General features: G+C 44.9%; 1 protein-coding gene across 1 annotated transcript in view; it reads left to right on the top strand.

Moving 5' to 3' along the window:
* Positions 1 to 15,630, top strand: part of Lekr1 (leucine, glutamate and lysine rich 1) — a 130,051-nt gene extending 114,421 nt beyond the window's left edge. Inside the window, exons 11-13 of the mRNA XM_057757128.1 lie at positions 251 to 415; positions 3,676 to 3,975; positions 15,229 to 15,630. Of these exons, the coding sequence (XP_057613111.1) occupies positions 251 to 415; positions 3,676 to 3,975; positions 15,229 to 15,630 (867 nt within the window). The remainder of the gene's footprint in view (positions 1 to 250; positions 416 to 3,675; positions 3,976 to 15,228) is intronic.
* The last annotated feature ends 4,617 nt before the right edge of the window (positions 15,631 to 20,247 follow it).

Below are 20,247 nucleotides of genomic sequence, written 5' to 3'. Positions count from 1 at the left end.
CTTTTTGTAGTTCTAAAAAGTGTCGCCTCTATTAAATTTCCAGGTTTTCGTTACTAGAATATTTGGCCCAAGGTCAACTTTGAGGGGCTAACTTCTATGCTAGCATTTTTAATACTAGAAATTTTAGACTACTATAATCACAAACTTGATGTTTGGCTCTTTTAAAAATTACAGTCTGAAAATGTATTGAACGTGCTTATTTCAAGGTAAAGTGGCTTTGTGTGTTTTAATATTGAAAACTGTTTTCCAGATTGAAGCTGAGCTCACCAAAGAAAGAGCCCGGCATCTCATTGAGTTCCAAGAGCAAGCTCTTCTCTTTAAGGAAGAAGCTAAACTGGAACTTGACATTGAGAAAGAAAAGCACCAGGAAGTAATTCAGAAGTATCAGCAAGAACAGGAGGACCTTCAGAAGAAGGTCTGTCACCACTGTCTGTGCAGCAGTCCAGGGATACAAAACTCTTGTTCCCCTCAGGCATCCCTTCCTTTCTCTAGCTTGATAGTGCGATCATGGTTACCGTATCTTTGTTCTGCCCACACAGACAAGTGGTTCAGAAAAGATACTGGAGGTAAATTACAAAAGCATACAGCCAAGCTCTGAATGCATTTGCTTTCTACTGACAACACCACATAACTAATGACTAGCTTGACTCCTGGTCTAATAGCAAAGATAATAAAGCATTTTACACAATTAAAAATGTCCTTCCTAGCCGGGCGGTGGTGGCGCACGTCTTTAATCCCAGCACTCGGGAGGCAGAGGCAGGTGGATCTCTGTGAGTTCGAGGCCAGCCTGGTCTACAAGAGCTAGTTCCAGGACAGGAACCAAAAAGCTACGGAGAAACCCTGTCTCGAAAAATCCAAAAAAAAAAAAAATGTCCTTCCTAGGATTTAGTCTCCTTAACTAGAGGTATTTTTAATTTCATTTATTAATAGAGATGTTTTAATATTAATTAATTATAATATTAAGTAACTGTTAGATTTTATTGGTATTTAATTTATTAATTAATAAAAATTTATTGATTTTATTAATCCATTTTTGGATGAGGAAAAATACTATAAAAGTAATGAGCCTGTTAAAGTGCCCTTTGTTGGTTAGTTGTTGATTTTACTTAATTAGGAGACATCCTCCTGCCTCAGCCTCCCAAGGGTTGGGATTCCAGACATATACCACCAAGTTGGGCAAGTTGTTCCTGCTTTTGTAGGACTTAAGTGAAGGGAGGGAAGAAAAGGAGGGGCAGAAAAGAGGGAGAGAGAGGCAAGAGCATAAATCAAAAGCTAGTGTGAAACTGCAATAGCTCCTTAAGAGTCCATACTAGAGGTCCTAGATGGCTCGCAGGTGAGGTCTCTTGTCACCATGCCTCAAAAAGTGAATTCAATCCCCGGGCCCCACATGGTGGAAGTGGGGAACCAGCTCCGGCATGATCTCCTCCTACGGCCACACACAGGCGTGCACACACACACACACACACACGTGCACGCACACACACAAATAGATAAATGTCTCTAAAATATAATTTTGAATTTGTTTTTTAAATCCAAGTCAGGGTCTAGAGAGAAAGCTGTGTGTTGGGAGCATTTTGTCTTGCAGGTGACTCCCATCCAAATCCAAGCACCTGCGTGACGGCTCACACCCTCCCGTAACTCCCATTCCCAAGGCTCTAACCCTCTCTTCTGGCCTTAGTATGCACATGGCACACAGACACACATACAAGTCAAACACTCATACACATAAGATAAATAAATTGAAGAAAATTTTTTTAAAGAATTCATGTTAAGCACCAACAGCCTAAGAGGCTCTGTGTTTGTGTGAAGACGGACGTGGAGCCGTTGTGGGGTTCCCGGAGGACAGGAGGGCCAGCTACGAGAGCACACAACACAGTAGTGCCTGGCCCTGCTCAAAATGCCCTGCAGATGCTTGAAATTCTTAAGGATTTCATCTTTGAATCTGATTTTTTTAAAAAGTGAATTCCTATTAAAACCATGATGCATGTGCCGGGAGCCTGGTGCCTCCGCTCTGCTGATGGCGTAGTCTGCCCTGGCCAGGTCCACACATCTTGCTGTGTAGCTCCTGGCATCTCCTTCCTCCCTTTGCCTCATGCCTGGCAGTTGCCCTGAGTAGCTTGGGGTCCCATGGGCAGAGGGATGCAAACAAAATGGCACCGTTACTTGAAAAGTCTAAATTCAAATGTTATCAGAGAAATCTGATTTTGAAACGTTGAACCCCCCCCCTTTTAAAATCTAGACCTATTTGTGGCTCTGAAAACCTGTCACAGGAAAGCTTGCTGTTCTTTGTCATCTCTGCCCGGAGGGAGGGACCACTGTTCAGACCTAACGGTGACCCCCTTCCTTCTTCTAAATTAATTGAAAAATAGTAGAATATTAATGCCTGAAGTGACTCATGGTAGTGAAGAAATTTCTTCCAGCAGTTATTCCTTATGTAAACTGGACATTTGAAACTAATTTTTCATGCATACTGTTCTTCAACAGTGGTCCCCAGAGCTCTGGAAACTCGCGTCTGTGGCGTTGCCAGAGTCCCCGTGGCTGGTTTCCTACTAGACCATAAGTAGAGGACTTATGACGTGGTTGGCATGCCTGCTCTTCTGTTGTTTGCTTGCTGTTGTTTTGGGATTTTGTTTGGTTGGTTTTGGGGCTTTTTTTTAAGACAGTAACTCACACTGGTCTGGCATTCACCATGAAGCCCCAGCTGGCCACAGTCCCAGTGATTCTCTTGCCTTGGCTAGAATTTAGGAGTGAGCCACCAAGCTCACCGTTTTGTTTTTCAAGGAGGAAGAGAAGTCTCTTCCCTTCTGCAGACTGCGTGCTTTGGGCAGAAGGTTCCCTGGGTTGTCTAGTGCTCTTGTGTGAGGAGCAGCACATTGGTGCCCTGTCCTGCTGTTCTCCAGAACGCCGTAATGACCAGCTTAGTGGCTACTTAGCCTTCAGTTCAAGTCGCTCAGATTTAACACTTCTTCAGTTGTTCTGGTTGTCTTACCAGTGCTCTGTAGCCAGGCCTGGCTCTCCAGAGCCTGCTAAGCGTGTCTCTTGTCCCTGCTCAGTCTCCACTGGCGGCAGATTAGCAGCAGCGGCAAAGGGATTTCACCACTGAAATTAGATACAGATCTAACCCAGGGGGATTTTTAGAAAACGTTTACTGGTACCCCACTATAGAACAATTCGGGATATCTGTGATTACGAGAAGTAGGGATGGGGTGGGGTGCTGCTGTAGAAGACAGAGCTAGTGTTTGGGGTACACCAATATATAGGGGGAAAAGTACGTCAAAGGCAAACTTGCTGTTTTGACCCCAGAGGAGTACAGCTGTGGCTCTCTCACTGTGTCTCCAGACATCAGGCAGGCACTTGGAGGCCCTGCATCCAGCCAAGCTCTCTCCCATCTGTTTGTGGAAAATTGAGTACCTTTGGCAACTCAGTACAGTCACAGAGATTTAAGTATTTCCAAGGGTGCCCAAGTAGTCAATGGGATACCATTTTAGAAAAAAATAAATAAAAATCTGTGTTGACTTTAAAAATATCTGAAGGCCTCTATATCATAGGATTTGCTTTTACCGTAAAGGGAGAAAAGCACCCTGGTTTATCAGAAGAAACTTTGCAGCAACAGCAAGAACTCTGCCATTCCCTGGAAACAGTTGCCTGTAAACTAACGTGCCATTTATCTTACAGATAGCTGACTTAATCGCAGGTGCTACAAAAGACCTGCGGCTCGAAGTGGCCTCTCTCCAAGAAAAGCTCCATGAATCCCACGCACGATATACTGAAGAATCCGCGTCAAAGAGGAAAGAGATCGAAGACCTGAAGAGTCTGGTTGCAGAACTCGAGTGTCGCTTGAAGCGGGAAGCCAGCCGCGATGACTCAGTTTCAGAAGACTTGAAGAAGGAAATGAAACAGAAGTCAGATGAACTGGAAAGAGTAATGCTGGCCCAAACGCAGCTGCTGCAGCAGTTCAGCCAGTCCCAGGAAGAGGTAGGAAGCAGGTGACCCCGCAGCCAAGAGCACGGCCTTTTAGAAAGCAGACAAACAGACACAAGTGTGACAGGCAGCTTGACGCCAAGGAAAGAGTCACACCCTGGCCCCATGGCATCCCTTACCCTCTGTGGGGTGGTTCTCTTTAGCCTTTGAGAAAATCACGCGTGCATACGACATATTTGTTAGTCGTAGCCATACACATCCAGCCCTCCCCCATGTCCTCTTCCCAACTTGATGTTTGTTGTTTTTTTAAATAACAGTTCAGTTAGTGCTGCCCATATATACGTGGGTGTGCAGCCATCACTGGGACACAGTCCATCTACCCGGGGCCACACCCCTAGAAAAAACTGACTGTCTTTCCCCTAGCAGCCATCAGTGGTCAGCATTGCTTCTCAGCCAGGGGTGGGAGGCTCACCAGCCCCTCCCCCCTCCATACTGGAGTGCTGACTGGCTTGATCCGGTGGGAGTCTTGTTCAGGCAGCTTTGGCCTCTGAGTCCATAAGTACAAGGGTCTTGTCACGTTAGCAAGAAACCTCAGTCCTGCTTCTTAGACTCCGCTCCCTCTTCGGCCAGGTTCTGCGAGCTGTGGGGCAGGATGTGACACAGCTGTCCCGTTATGGCTTGAGCCCTTTCTGTGAATAAGTTCTGTGTTGCCAGTGATCACCTAAAAGCTCCAAGCCTAGAAATCTTTACAGATTACATATCACTTGCTTTAACATTAAATCTTGTCCAAATAATTTTCCGAGCACATGCTGCTTATGCTAAAAAGGAAATCCAGACACTGTAGAGATAATTTGACTTTCATGGCTTACAGCTCTGCCAGCCTGCCCTTCCATTGCAACTTCCTTGCTTGAGTCTTCTGTCTTATGTGTGTGGAGCTATTTCAGCAGTGTTTTACAACTGAAGTGGACTCACTGTTATTGAGAACTTTTCTCTCTTGCTTATTTATAAACTACTAAATAGTTTAGAAATAGTGTAGCAATTAATTTTAATATTTGATCCCATTTATGACAATATAGCATATAAAGGCAAATGGACGGTTTTGAATGCTAGTGAGAAGGAAGATTTTTGTTGGCCTTGTTGGCATCTTAATAAAGACGTGAATGGAAAGTGCTAGCGATAATATGAGATGTTAACAATAAACACCATTTTCTTGCTAGTTTTAAATTGCCAGCCAAAATGGAAAGCTTCTGCCATCCTTATAAATATGAATAAATAGATATGAAATGAGCCTATCATAAAGAATCATAAGGCTGAACTAGGGACTGGATAAACTGCTCCATGAGAGCACCGCCCACTATAGAGTAGCTGTTATTTGTATGTCTCCGCTGAGGAGCCCACAAGCCTGGGTGGTTCCACAGGCTCACACAGCGAGGGAGCTGAGATTCAAATCTGGATCTCTGTGACACAAAAGTTCCTTTTCCAGGAAGAACCACTCTTCCAGGAGCGATTCTGCTTGTGGATTCCAGGATAACCCCAGGCTTAGCCCTCAGTACCTTGTTGACTGAGGTTTTCTGTTTTACCCAGTCCTATAGCCATTCAGCCCCAAAGAAATGCACAGAGATCTACATTAGTTATAAACTGATAGGCCTAGTAGCTCAGACTTTTAGTAACTCTTATAACTTATATTAGCCCATTATTCTTGTCTATGTTAGCCACAAGGCTCAGTACCTTATTTGGTGATGCAGTCACATCTTGCTTCTTCTGTGGCTGGTCAAGACTGCAGAGGAATGGGCTTCCTCCCTCCCAGAATTCTCCTGTTTACATTGACCTGCCTCTACCTCCTACCTGGTTGTCCCACCTATTGGCTACAGGCCAATCAGCATTTTATTAAAATACAATTGACAGAGTACAAACCATTGTCCCTCAGTAGTACCGTAGTCCCCATCACTTGCTTTTACCTTAACAATGAACAAAAGTAAAGCAAATAAACATAAAACACCAAAACAGTGCATACAAGATGACCTGAGCTGCAGGAGGAAGGGATGGTTGTAGGGTGGAGTGAAGGTCTCACGTAGGAGGACAGCAGCTCAGTCCAGTCAGAAGAGGAGCACACTAGAGAAACTGAGGGAAGAGCATCCCTGATTCCATTCTAGTGGGTACATATTAGCATCTCCGTGGGGCTAGGCCATGTCACTGGACTAGCAAGTCTGGATCACAAATAAGAAGTGACTCAACCAAGGCACAAACAGAAAAAGGAAAAGGTCAAATTTAAAAGAAAAGGAAGTTATCATCTATGTAGATGCCAGGTACTATGCTAGATAAGTAGAGGAATAATTATGAACAAAATGGTAACTGCTATTTCCTGCCTTCCAACAAGTGGTAAAGAAAGCTTTGAGAGAGTACTTGAAATTTTTCATATGAAAAACTTAGACCGAAGGACAGAGACACCCTACATTAAAAGCCTGTAATTTATCACTACTTGACAAATTAACCCCAAGGCCAGTGACTTCAAACTGTAAGACTTCATTGTCTCTTTTCTTTTTGAAAGATGTGTTTATTTATGTTTGTGTGTGTGTGTGTGTATGAGTATTTTCACATAGGTGCTGGTGTGTAAAACTGTGTTCATCCCTGGAGATTGAAGAGAGGGTCAGGTGTCCTTCTCTGTCATTCTTAGCTGATCCGAGACAGACTCTCTTCCTGAACCTGGGGCTCTCAGTTTCTCAGTTAGACCAACAAGCCCCAGCCATCCTCCTGCGTCTGCCACCCACAGAGCTGTAGTCACAGGTGTGTGCAAGACACCTAACTTATTACTTGGGTGCTAGGTTACAGACTCAAGTTCTCATGGTTGTACAAATAGTACCCCTCACCATTGAGACATCCCCCCTCACCATCTTACTTCTGTGGATCAGGAAGCTGCTGTAGTTTAGCTGGGTGTCTGTGTTTGAGGGTCTGCTATGAGCTGGTGTGAGGGTGTCTATGAGGCAAAAGTTTCAACCAGAGACTCTACTGAGAGAGGCTGGACTTCTAGCTTGCTCGAATGAGCAAAGTTATATTAGCAAGCTAATATTCTTGTGGGCTGTTAATAGAGAGCCTGGGCTGTTGGCCAGATGGTGTCCCTCAATTCCATGACACATGGGCCTCTTCAGAAAAGAATTCACAGTGTTTGCTGACTTCCCCCAGGGCAAGTAGAGAGTGGGTGCCAAGACAGAAGCTAAGACAGAGGCCACAGTCCTTAGGTAACACAGAAGTGACATCCCACAGTTGTCCATAGCTTTGTTACATTCTGTTCATTCCAAATGAGCCAGTAAGTCCAACCCTACACACCAGGTAGGTAAGTACCTAAGATGTAACTATTAGGAGGATGGGGTCTTAGGGCCATCGAAAGCTTCTGTATTTGTTATTTCTCTATTGCCATGATAAAACATCAGGACCAAGGCAGTTTATAAAATAAAAGGTTTAGTTGGTCTTACACTTCCAGAAGGTTAGAGTTTATGGTGGTGGAGTAAGGGTGTGGAGGTAGATGCATGGAGCAACAGCTGAGGGCTCAGATCTTGATCCACAAGCAGGAGGCAAAAAGAGATATTGGGAATGGGGCCAGTCCTTTGAAACCTCAAAGCCTGCCCCCAGTGAGTGACACACCTTCTCCAACTAAGCTACACCTCCTAATCTTTCTCAGTCAGTTCCACACACTAGAAACCAAGTATTCCAATGTATGAGTCTATACTTACATCTTCTAACCACACCCTCTAGAGGTGATGTTAGCAAAACTACAAGCGGGAAGTGTATCTCTTTATAGATAAGAGACCTGAGGAGAGCTCATCTCATCTTGTTCCTAGTTGTGAACGAAAGGCATTTTTAAGACAAGTTTCACTTTTTTACAATGTGGCCTTCTGGGACTATAGAGGCTGCTCAGCAGTGAAGAGCAATTGTTCTTCAGATGGCCTGGGTCAATTCCCAGAAGCCAGATAACAGCTCACAACTGTCTATAACTCTAGTTCCAAAGGATCTGATGCCTCTTTCGACCTCCGAGGACTCCTATACACATACAGTGCACAAACATACATTCAAGCACACACATATACACCTAAAATAAAATATTTAAAAATGAAACAAAATATGGGCTTCTGAAAGATAGATATTAGGTTAGTATGTAAATAGTAATGAACCATTACTAGAGGGGAGAAAGTATGGTTCATAAAATAAAGTTAGTGAAAAATGTTTACGTGGGGGAGGCAACACCTCTCACAGGAGGGACAAGTAGACTAGGGTTTTCCATCAGAAGTTATCAAGATATCACCTCAGGTTAAATAGTGAGAACTGGAGTCTGCGTAAATAACTGCCAAGGCCGTTTCTCCCGCTAAACATGCCAATGTCCAGAATATGCTTATAAAATGGGAATGAGCCAATGGAAGCCATAGGATTGGTGAGCAGGAAGAATGTGAGCTCTAAAGAAAGTCATAAAAGACCAAGAGTCCTGTGTGTTTCTAGCCATGTTCTGTAAACACTTTAAGTTCCTCGGAGTCTGGAGAATTTTAAGCTGTGATTACGTGGAGGAAAGCTCCCATTAGGATGGAGATAAATTAGTGTTCTCCTAAGGAAGGTAATTAAGGGGAGGAAAGCCCTGTTCCCTTTCGAGAGGACAAGGAGTGAGTGGAATTTGTTTTTAACTATAGAAAGGGTAAGAAGGAGGCTGAGGCCTCTGAAAGGCAGAGTGGCCTTCCACAGCGACAACAATGCCATAAGCAGGACTGGGAGGAGGTGGGTAATCCCCCTCCCCGACAGGGAGTGGAAAAAACAAAGCTACTGGCAATGCAAATTTGAACAAGATTCCAAAACATTCTTATTGGGGGAAAAGACACACACTAAAAAGCTGAAACATCGGAAGCAAACGAGAGCGGGCAGACGATGTGAGGGAGTAGCATATTGTTATTAAAGCCAAAGTAAAATAGGTCGTGTATTTCTGGTACCAGTGGTCCCCTCCTATGCATTCCACATGGATTCTGTCAAGACGGTGCGGCCCAGTGTAAGGACCTCGTCATGGTCTTGTAGTCAAGAGGAAGAGTATAATTTTTAAAAAGCAGATCCACAGGAAAACAGAGCTCAATCTTTTTGTTTTAAGACCATACACAAGAGAAGAAGAGGGGCAGAACTTTCAAATTCTGTAGTTCTTGTAGCCCATCTAATGGTAGTTAAAAAATATTCAAAAATAGGCCAGGTGGTGGTGGTGCACACCTTTAATCCTAGCTCTTGGGAAGCAGAGGCAGGGGAAATGCAAATCTAAAGGACACATCATACTATAGCATCAGTTTTCTCTTTCAAAGGGTAAAAGTTCCTACGGGTCATGCTTAGGGTTAGCTGGCAGAAAGCAGGGACAGCTGGACTGAGAACCCAAGGATTTGGTCAAGGAGCACAGGTAGACATGGGCATCTCTGCCTGTGGCAAGGGAGAGGCCATCAGGAGAGTGACATCCAGAGAAACATGGAGGTGCTGTTTTGTTGTACGTCATTAGCGGTGACAAGATATCAGAGTCTGATTGATGACTTAGAGGAGAAAATCCTGATTACCACGTGTCTTTCCCCTCTTCTCCCTCATCTTGAACACTTGTTTCTTGAAGACCGTTATTCTGAGGGGATTTGTCATTTCTGTAGCTTTTATTCTGATACACCTATGATAGTTGGTTTTATTGTGTTTGGAAGCATGAGTATGTAATTTTAATGCAGTCAGCCTAAAATCCATCTTCGTTCCTAAAATTTTATTTAGTTTCTCATTCCTATTTCACCAAAAAGCCATTTTTTGTCTTTCTGCGGTGTTTGTGGCTGAACAGACAGCTGCTCGGCGGCTGTGCACATCTTTGCTAACTGGTACCCACACCTTTCTCACAGAACTTCATCTTGCCTCAGGTGCCTCCCCCCCAGCTGGCTGGCCACCCGCTGTCCTGGGTTCTGTCTGGTTAGAGTTGGTAGAAACTGTGTCATCTGTCATTCCGTGACTGGTCAGGGTCTCGTTAGTGAAAAACACGAACAACGCCATCTGTGCTTATTCTTCAGTGAAGACCTCTTTCCTGGCATTGCCCGTCCCCACACCCCCAGTTATGCCAAATACAGCTGATTCTGAAACTCCGCAAATGGGGCTCTCCCCTTCAGAGTGATCAAGTCACTTGGCCAAGCCTTCCCTTGCTTCTTCTCTGTGTTTGGAACTGAAAACACTCAGTTGTCTCTAGGCGAAGAAAAAAAAAGAATGAAATAAATATAAAAACCAGCCACTCTGACATTTTCAAAAAGTAGGGAACTGGCCACTTCTAATATTAGAAAGTTTAAGTAGAGGGTGAGCTAATTTACATTTTCAATTTTATACTAGCCTGCTCTGTAGGAATACAATTAAGCAATAGATTATTTTAGGTCCAATTGAAGCAACCTTGATCTGAGAGTTTTGAGGTAGCTGTAGACAGTGCCCAGCACCATCGGATGGCACAGTAATTCTTCTCTCCTTAGGCCACACTAACCCTCCATGAAAACTTTGAGCCCCTGCGTCTCTGTCTCCAGCTTTGTCCCCCACCTCCCCGCACGACGTCGTTCACAAAGCTGGCATAGAGAGCTTCTTTTCATGCCAGTGTGATTGTGCCAGTGCCCTGCTTGAAAGCTCTTCCCATGAACCAGCTGGCCCTCTCAGAGCCAAGTAAAGACTCCAGTGAACACGCTGCCAAAGTTCTCCTCATCTGACTTGCTCGCCTCCTCCTCCCTCAGTACTGGTCTCTTCTGCGTTTACAAGCTGTGGCTTCCAGCAGCCGTGTCCCATGCCTGGCTGTGTCTCTCCTGCTGCTGCCTCTGCTTGGAAACCCCATTTCCCTTCTTTACTTGGTGCCTGCCATTTCATTTTGACTTCCACGTGATATTCCTTTACCATGTGATGGTAAAGTGTGGCCCAAAATAATCCCGTTTAGGACAAGTAGAGAATGGTGGCTTCATTGATTGTTTTTGTGTTTACTTGTAATTTTCAGCCCCATGAAGCATATTCTATCTTTTGCATTTTTTCGTGTCCCTCAGTAAAAATGCATATTAAAAGTCTGCTACAGCCAGGTATACTAGTGCACACCGTTTTAGTCCCAGCACTTGGGAGGCAGAGGCAGGAGGATCTCTGAGAGGCAGAGGCCAACCTGGTCTACACAGTGAGTTCCAGGCCAGCTACAAATGCATAGTGAGACCCTATCCCCCCCAAAAAAAGCAAGCAAATAAAAAGAGTCTGCACAGCCCACACTTCTTGCCTAATTGCTGAAAACAATATAGCCAACCAGAGGTGGGGCTTCTTTTCGTATATGATAAAAATTTCCGCTAATGGCTACTGACTGACTACATCCACATGTCTGTCATCACGCTGGCCCACTCCACTCCTGAAATAGCAACTTCCTAATGTCTGTTTCCTTATTGTACACCATGACTGAGTAAATTATAAGACCTAAGCTACCTGTGGACAAAGCTGAGTTGTAGTGTCAGCTTAGGGGGAGTAGTTGTGACGGCAGCAGAGAAAATGAAGGTGTTAGGATATCTGCCTAATAAATCACAGTGGTTTTGGCCCAGGTGAAATTCCCAACTGTGGATCCTGTTTTCAGTTCAAAGGTCCTCCTGGCTTGGGAAATAATAGGAAGAGAATTAATCCTTTGTTCCGAAGGCTAATAACATTGCGGGATGAGTTGCCGAGGGCTGGCCTCACACCAGGACACTCCACTGCCCTCTCCCTGCCCCCACCCACTGATCTTCCTCTAGGCTGGAGTGTGTCCAGCAGGAGTTGGAGGGTGCAGTCTGAGAACCCATGGCTGGTTCAGCCCTCCCTGGCTGGAGGGCACAGCCTGGAGCCTGCTGGCACCACGATCTATGTGCACCTGCTCTTGGGGATGTCTTTCTGTTCACCCTACCCTTTCCTTCTCTGCAGCCACTTGCCTGAAGCCAGTTTTGAAGGGACCAGCCCTGGGTGTGTCTTCTGTAGAGTGTGACTTTCTTAGCGGCTCAGAGTCATGTTCAGTGGATCGGTTGAATTTTATTTCTCTTTAACGCGAGCTCCGCTCATCAACGCGTTGCTTCATCTTTTCGTGTTGTTGTGCCTGTCCTTTGGGCCGCTGGCTTGTTTGCCTCGGTGCTCGTTGCTATCCTTAGTTTTCCTTGCTTCAAAAATACTGACTCTTATGGTTTTCTTAAGCAGGAGTATTTTATACTAGTTCATTGAAACCCACTTAAATTTGGTTACTCCTACATGTTTGCCAGCTTATTGTATATATAGGCAAGTGATGTGTATAGACAGATAGCACTGTATATCTAGATAAGTACTATAAATAGATAAATAATGTGTGCACTCTTTCTTTTTGAAAGAAAGGTTAGAGCATTAAAGTTTAGAATCTTGAGAAAATCGGATGGAAATGTCCCAGTTTTCAGCACCTTGACATCCTAGACATGAAATGGCATGTGTATGCTTGCCATGATGAAATAGACTCCTCACACAGACGCAGGCACAGGGCTAGGAGGTGGCTGGGCTCTACCGCTCCCAGGCGGAGTGGTTCTCTGCGAGTTATGTAACCAGCCTTCACCTCTGTGTCCTTTTTAAAAAAAATTTTTGGTAAATATATCAAAAACAGGAAATGTGATGGCCCTAACACAGCACCTTATTAATCTTCCTGGTAAGCAGCTTAATATTTCCCAACCCCGACTTCCAACCAGTATTCAGGTGGAGCTAATGAGAGCCAGATGACAAAGCCTGCATGCCAGTAGTTTCCAATCGCTCTAAAAACCAAAAACCAGCAGAAGTGAACAATTGACCAACACCTTAAAAAATATACATGAGTGGCAAACATGTGTTTATGTAATATAAATATAAATGAGGACCTTTGACCCCGGCATTCTAATGGCTTTAATAAAAGTTATTGCGTTGATCTGGAACTGTTCCATAGTCTTTATGTTGTCGTTGGTTTGGGTTTTGTTGAGACAGGGCCTCTCTATGTACTCGTGGCTGTCCTCGAACTCACAGAGGTCCACCTGCCTCTGCCTCCCTGGTGCTTGGATTAGAGGTATGCACCCCCATACTCGGCCCAAATTGTATTTTAATTACGAAATTTGTAACTTTTCCACTGATGACAGATTAGTCAGTAAACCCACAGGGAGGATGTTTTCCACTAAGAGTCGGACTTGGAAATGCCTTGGCTATTTTTACAAGCTAACCTGGCTGATAATTCCTAGATCGCAATCACTGCAAGTATGTCTGTTTTTAAGACACGACATTGAACGACTGACTTTTCATCCTGTGTGTGTGTGAGCACATGCACACATGGAACTCATCTGGTCCAGTAGTCAATGCTGGGTGTCTCCCTCCATCACTCTACGCCTTATTTTTTGACAGGATGTCTCACTGAACCTGCATGTCACTAGTTCAGGCAGACCAGCTGGCCCCAAAGCTCCTAGCAATCCTCCTGCATTTGCCTTCTCAGAACTAGGATTTGAGACGTGCTTTGCCATCCCTGACTTTTTCCATGGGTGTTGGGGAAAACTGAGTTCAAGTCCTCACGATTGCTTGACAACCACATAGTAACCGAACCATTTCCCTAGCCCTCTTCCTATTTACAGATCCGTTGGCCTGCAATGCCAGATGCAGCAACCCTTTTCGTGAACAAACACCTATTCACCTTAAACAGGCCACCAATGACCGATCAAACCAACAGTTCTAGCCAAACCCAGCTTGCTGAACCATAGTCCTATTGGGCTTACTTACAGGAACACGGGTGTGGTGTTATTAGCAGGAGCATAGGTAACCCCAAAACAGCTGCCTCTCCATAAAGTCCTACTCCAGTGTGGGTGACGACCTCCTAAAAGCATCGCAAACACACACACACACACACAACATACTTCAATTACCCTTCCCCTACTGTATACTCCAGCTCCTCCTGAGCCCATGGGCATCTAGAGCAGAATTATTTACAGTGAGTAGGGTGAGCGGGAGAGAAAAGGGAGTGGATGGAATCTCAGGTGGGCATCTAATGACCTTCCTTTCTCCCTCCTCCTATGAGGAAATGTCAGGAGCCCTCCCGTGTTAGCATCTAGTGTGGGAGATCACAGCTGCTCTGATTACAATGGCCATATTATGCCTGAGGATGACATTTTGTGGTATCTGAACACTGGGAAGATCCAAGACCTAATGTTTACTATGGCTTTTGAGGGAATTGTGATGAACTCCATATGTGAAAATGGAGAATTCCTCAGCTAGAAAGAAAGAAGGAAAGAAAGAATCTCTAATCCAATCATATTGCTTACATCTGCCTCAATATATCCCTACTGTGTGAGATTGCATTTTCTACAGACAGTCCTATCCAAAATCCCATCTTTATTGAACACTCATAGCATCTGCTCTTCCATTAGATTCACAGAGGTCAGTTCTGGCCAATCTTATGAGGTTGCAAGCCTCTTCAGTAGGAGGCTGTGATGTAGTTTGGACACTGAGGATCTCCCCATCCCCCATGTTAAAGGATTAGTCCCCCGATGGTGCTGTTGGGAAGTGTTGGGGCCTTTCAGATGTTGGCTTTGTGGGCATCACTGGAGGTGTGTGGGGTCCTGACTGGTTGTACCATGCCCTTCTGCTGAGAGCTGCCATCCTCTCCAGGGCCCAACACAAAGTTAATTACCTCAGATAGTCTTCACAGCACAGTGAAGTGAACTAATGCAGGCTATCCAGCACCGCTTACGGTAACTTGGTGGGAGATTTCTGCTGGAATTAAAAGAAGACCGTGTTCTTTATTGGGGGAGATTATCCTACAGAATGACGCATGATCTGTATGTTTAAGTCCTATGGAAAGCATCTGAGAACTAGTATTGCTATTTAACCACTGTGGTTGCTATATTGTTATTCTTCTCGATCTCATGATTTTACCAGTTTGCTTCATGGATTGGGCTGTGCTCTCATTTTAGTAACATGTGAAGACTTTACAGATAATATTTAGTGGCTGTCAGACATGAGGCAAGGAAGTTGAAATGCCACTGATGTCAGCCTTGGTGGGCCTGGGTTTTTTGCCCCAGTCCTTCCATACCACCTACAGAACCCTGAACGGGTCCCCCCACCTCACTCACAAATGACAAGGCTTGAACTAAACATTCTGTCAGCCTTCTCTCCAGCCTCACACACTTTTCCTCCCTTCCCTGTCGCGCATGGCAGTGTAGTAAAGAGACAGAGAATACAGCCTCCGACCTTCAGCTCAGTCTGATTTAAACTGTCAGGAACTCGTCACTTACATAAACTGTTTAAAGCCAGGGCTGCTTTTTCCTCATCTCTTTCCAGAACACTTTTCTCCAGGAAACGGTGCGGAGAGAGTGTGAAGAACGCTTTGAACTGACAGAGGCTTTGAGTCAAGCCAGAGAACAGCTCCTGGAGCTCAGGAGGAGTGGAGGAAGCTTACGGTGTTCCCTCAACAAGGGCACCCTAACCTACCCTGCCACCGCAGTCAGCAATCACCGCCAACAAAGCAGTGCGAGGCAGAACTGTGGACGAGACAACCCGCCCAGCCTGCACGGACTGCCAAAACCCACAGCTTCCCCAAGCCCAGATAAGCTCAAGAAGGTCAGCAGCTCCGGACTGCCCGCCCTTCCCCAGTCACATCCTCCCAGGGGCAGAGCATCTTCGGTGAATGAGACCCGGAGGAGGTTGTCTGCCATCCTTAGCCGGAGGCTGAGTCAGCAGTGATGACCGAAGCCAGGAGCAGTTCCGTCCACGGTGTACACAGCCTTTCACAGCCTGCCAGAGGCTCGCTTTAACCGGGTGCCCGGAAACGTAACGTGTCTGTAGATATATTTAACAAGGGCTGTAAAAAGCTAGGAACTTTCAAAAGGCTTTGGAAATGGCAACAGACAATGAAGTCGGTATTCCAGAGGGCTGATTTCCACGCTCATGAATGTATTGTACGCTCTGCAACCCTGGTCTTTTAGGCTTCTCAACCTAGTGGGTTTTTCTTTCTCCCTCAGTCACTTCCTATCTTCCATCCTCCCCCTCCCTTCCTGCTTTCTTTCCATAGCAAGCAGATCATCTCCACACAAAAAAAGTAGATTATATTGGTTTTATTGGCATTTGTTCCTTTGGTTATTGAACTGCATAGATGTGATAAGTATTTCAAATAGAAAAGGAAGTCCTTAATTTCCAAAGTACTTCCTTCAAATCCTCGCAGAGCTAACATCAACCAATGTTCCTCTCCCTCGGTCTTCCTGGGTATGGACGGCTTTGTAGGCTGGGTCCAGAAGTCGTGATAGACAGCCTGTAGGAGACCACCCACCATGAGGCAGGGGGCCTGCTACAAAATGATGGCGACTCCCGTTCAGGGAAAAGTGGCTTGGTTCTCAGATTCTGACTATCGTTTCAGAAAGCAGAAGGCACGAAAGGTTTCTTGATGGCTATTTTCTGCATTGAAGGATTCTGGCACACAGCTGAGTTCTATTGAACTTAGATTCTCCAGTCACTGGGAAGAGAACTAACACAAGATCGCCTGGTAAAAAGAACAGAAGACTAATTTGGATTCAAAAACGATTACCCTGGGGAATGGGTAACCGATTACAGTTTCTGTTCTCAGGGTGAGACTGTAGAACAAGATCTGCTCCTTGAAGTCATCTTAAAGCTACCTGCTCATGTAGCTGTCCTTACCTAAGGCTGGTGCTCATCTGTCTTCTCCATAGGATATTTGTCTCTCCATTCTTGGAGAGTGAAAACCGACTTAACCCCTCTGCCTGCTGTAACATGGACATCCAACTTTCCCCTTCTCCTACGGGGAAAGAAGGAACACGTGTGACTGTGGCATGCTCAATTATCACATTTGCTGCAGTATTGGTAAGAGAGGCCATAGGTACCTGGCAGCCTCCCCACTGCCTAAGAGAGTACCCTGACTAAACACAATCAGAGTCACCTCCTGTCTTTCTGAGGCTTCCTAGAGGGTTTTAACCACAGCGTCAGTCCACACCAGGTGCCCAGTTTCCTGACTACTTTGGTAGGAGTCTTGCTTTAGGATCAGGATACATCCCGTTGTCTCACAGAAGTTGCGGTTCTTCACTATGGTGCCTCACAGGAGAGCCCAGCAGCACAGAAGCGTGACTGGAGGGTGGACTGGAGGAGTATACTTGGAGATGGGAGTTGAACCAGAACACTGTCACTCAATCCCAGTCCTCCCAGCCCTAAAGGCGTCTTCCCAAGCCTCCATTGTGATTGTCGCCAGCTCCACCCACCCTGCAGTTAATTAATATTTGTCCTTTTTTAAGTCCCCTCACTGTGTGTGTGAGAAGGAAAGTTGGTTCACGGTAAAATGACTACAAAGTAACAAGTGTCCTTTGCTAATTCTAGTGCTTCTAGCCAATGCTACTACAAATATGCACCTATTAAAATAAGAAATATTAGTGGGTGTTTCCCTTCCGCAGTATCATCCTGTATAATGCGGCAGAGACCAGTGCACTAGATCTCCTGGTTCTGAACTTTGTTTGCACGTTGAATTATAAATGCCTGTAACATAAGGTAGACAGTAAAGCCCGCAAAGGCCCAGAGCATCTTGGGCGACAATCTCTACCATCAGGTGAGACACGCTTGCTTGCTGTTTTGGAATCTCAGCTCCCATTGCAGGAGCCCCAGGCATACAATGAGTTTCTTTATTTTTACCATGAATGCAGGTCAGTAAGGAAAGTCACATGCAAGCTTTTCTACGGATGTAAAGACTGCCATTGCAAAACCTGGCTTCTTAGTTTGTTGATTCACTCTTGCTTTGTGATGAATGTCTGGAACTCAGAATGGAGCCGTTGTCTGTCACACAGTTGTGTTATATGCTACCAAGGTATCAGACACATAGATGGATAAACAGAAAAATGGTAATTACATTTAGTTTAGCCTGCACCATTTGAATAGTGCAGATTGAGCTATGGGCATATCTATGTATTTGAAGAAAGAAATCCTTAAAAGTGTCACAAGACACTAGAGGTTAAAACCCCATCTCCTTGATTTTCCTGGTGACAAACTCTTGGCTTGAAAGAGTATCATGAATATTAAGAAGGTAGTGAGGGGCTGGAGACATGGTTCAGTGACTAAGAACTCTCGCGGCTCGTGGAGAGAGAACCCTGGTTTGGTTCCTGTCATCCGCATGGCAACTCAACCGTCTGTAACTCCATCTGGACCTGATACCCTCTTCTCACTTCTGTGCGCACTGCACACAGGTGGCACACACATGTGTCCTGACAAAATACCCGTGCACAGAAAGTAATCAAATAATTTTAAAATAATAAATAATTTTAGATTTCTGAGGTTTCTGAGCATCTTGAGTTACAGGTTAACCCTAAAGCTATCCACTTACTTGTTTTTTCAACAGATATGGAGACTTTCATTTTAAAAATAAATTGTGAGAGCTTAAAAAAAGACACATTATTAATCCTCAAGAATTATATAGTAGGGGCCAAGAATAAAGCATTTGTGGACATCATACACACGGGAGGTGCTGAGTAAAATGTTGAGAGCAAGGTGGATGAATCATAGTAAGGGAATCAGGAATGCGTCAAAAAAAATCAGTATATACAGCAAGACTTTAAAAAGAGAAGCAGAATTGTACAGAAAAAGGTAGATCAGGCAGAAGAAACGCATAAACAGATGTGGGAATCACAGAAAGCATTTGGTGAGAGGGCAGGGGTAACAGCCCGATACCTGATAGGCTGATCTCACTGCATGAAGGTGTTGACTAAGGGCCAGCTGGACGGGTCACGTGCTGTCCTGGCAGGGCTGCCCTGGGGTGGTGTAGGGTGGGGAGACTGGAGGATGCAGCAGCAGCTGGCAGACAGTGAGTGGTCCAGGCGAACTAATGAAGTTCTAATGAAGATACTGGTGCTGGGAATAAGGAATAGGCGTTAGATTAAAATTCTATACAGGGCAGGGAAGGGATTTTTTTTTTCTCCCGCTAACTGCGATCTGAAACTGTTACCAGCCCTTGACACATTGGCAAGACTGCATTTGATGGGCATGGCTCTAATTGGAGGATCATCTCTATTTAAGAATATTATAGTCCCTCTGAATAATGTGAACTAGTGAGGGCTACATTCCATTTGGGAATCCCATGACCCCACAGACTACTGCACATAGACTGCTCCTTACAGGAGCACGCGGGTCTGAAAAGGCTGTAGGAACTGTGGAGAAAGAGATGAGTGGACATTAAACAGGAATAATCGTGTCTTGACTCAGGGAATGTAACTACAGCTACACAGGAGATTCTGGAGTGATAACTGTGTAATAAAATCTGATTTTCACTGCAGGAAGGGAAATATAAAAGAAAATGCTCAAAGTAAAGTAAGGGTTATCTTAAAATCTTCACACTTTGTGGTACTGAAGAGACCTGATAACATCACCTGGTCCAGATTTATAATCTTATTCAAGTAGATAATAGTTCACTTAGTTAATTAGCTTTCTATTTGCATAACTGTGTAACATCCGAAGGAATGGAAGACCCTGGGCTTCAACTCCTGGCTTACCCATCTCATTTCCAGACAAAGAATATGACCAGTGGGCCAGTTTTTTCCTACTCAAAGTCAGCCCTTCCAGCAAGATCAGCGTCCGCAGGCAGATTGTAAGAAACGGAGAATTCCTCACCTCACACCCAAGCCTGCTACTATCCTCCCCTTACCTCCCTCCTCCTCCCTTCCTCCAGCTTCCTCTCCTCTCCCCTTCCTCCCCTCTGTCCCCTCTGCTCCTCTCCTCTCTCCCCTCCCTTTGATCGCCCCCCCTCCGTCCATCGCTGATCTCTAACCCCAGCCTGAAGTGGTTTGCATTTGCATTAAGGGGTGAGTCCATTGCTCATGGTGGGGTGTTCCACATTGCTTAGCACAAGGCAGACAATGGCCTTGCTGTTATTTAGTCCCTTTGCCTAAGAGAAGACAGGGGGGCAATGAGGACACCCCACCACCACCATGCACCACACTGACCCATCTAACACCCATTTCCAGTGCATTAAGATTTTTCTACGTGGCCATTGATTGTGAATCCATAACTCTCCAGGAAAACTAGTAGATAAAGAAAATCAATACTCATTCCTAAAGCTCTAAAACCTCCATGAGCCTGAGAACAACTGGAGATTTTATTGTCTTAATCCAATAGAGGCATTTTGGTTTTAATCATCGGCAGCTTGTTGAATAATCTTAAGCTCTAATCTCAGAATAGCATGTATCTGAACTCTTTATTTTTGTAATGGTGATGCTTATTGTCTTCTGAGACTCTGGACATTTTCTCGGGTAATGAAGTAAACAGTGTAAAATTTATTTGTCCAGGAATTAGTTCTGAATCACATTAAATAGAAAA

This window comes from Chionomys nivalis, chromosome 24 (genome assembly GCF_950005125.1).
Source record: "Chionomys nivalis chromosome 24, mChiNiv1.1, whole genome shotgun sequence".
NCBI lineage: Eukaryota > Metazoa > Chordata > Mammalia > Rodentia > Cricetidae > Chionomys > Chionomys nivalis.
Note: the sequence above shows the minus strand (reverse complement) of the source record. Positions and strands in the feature narration are given on the sequence as shown.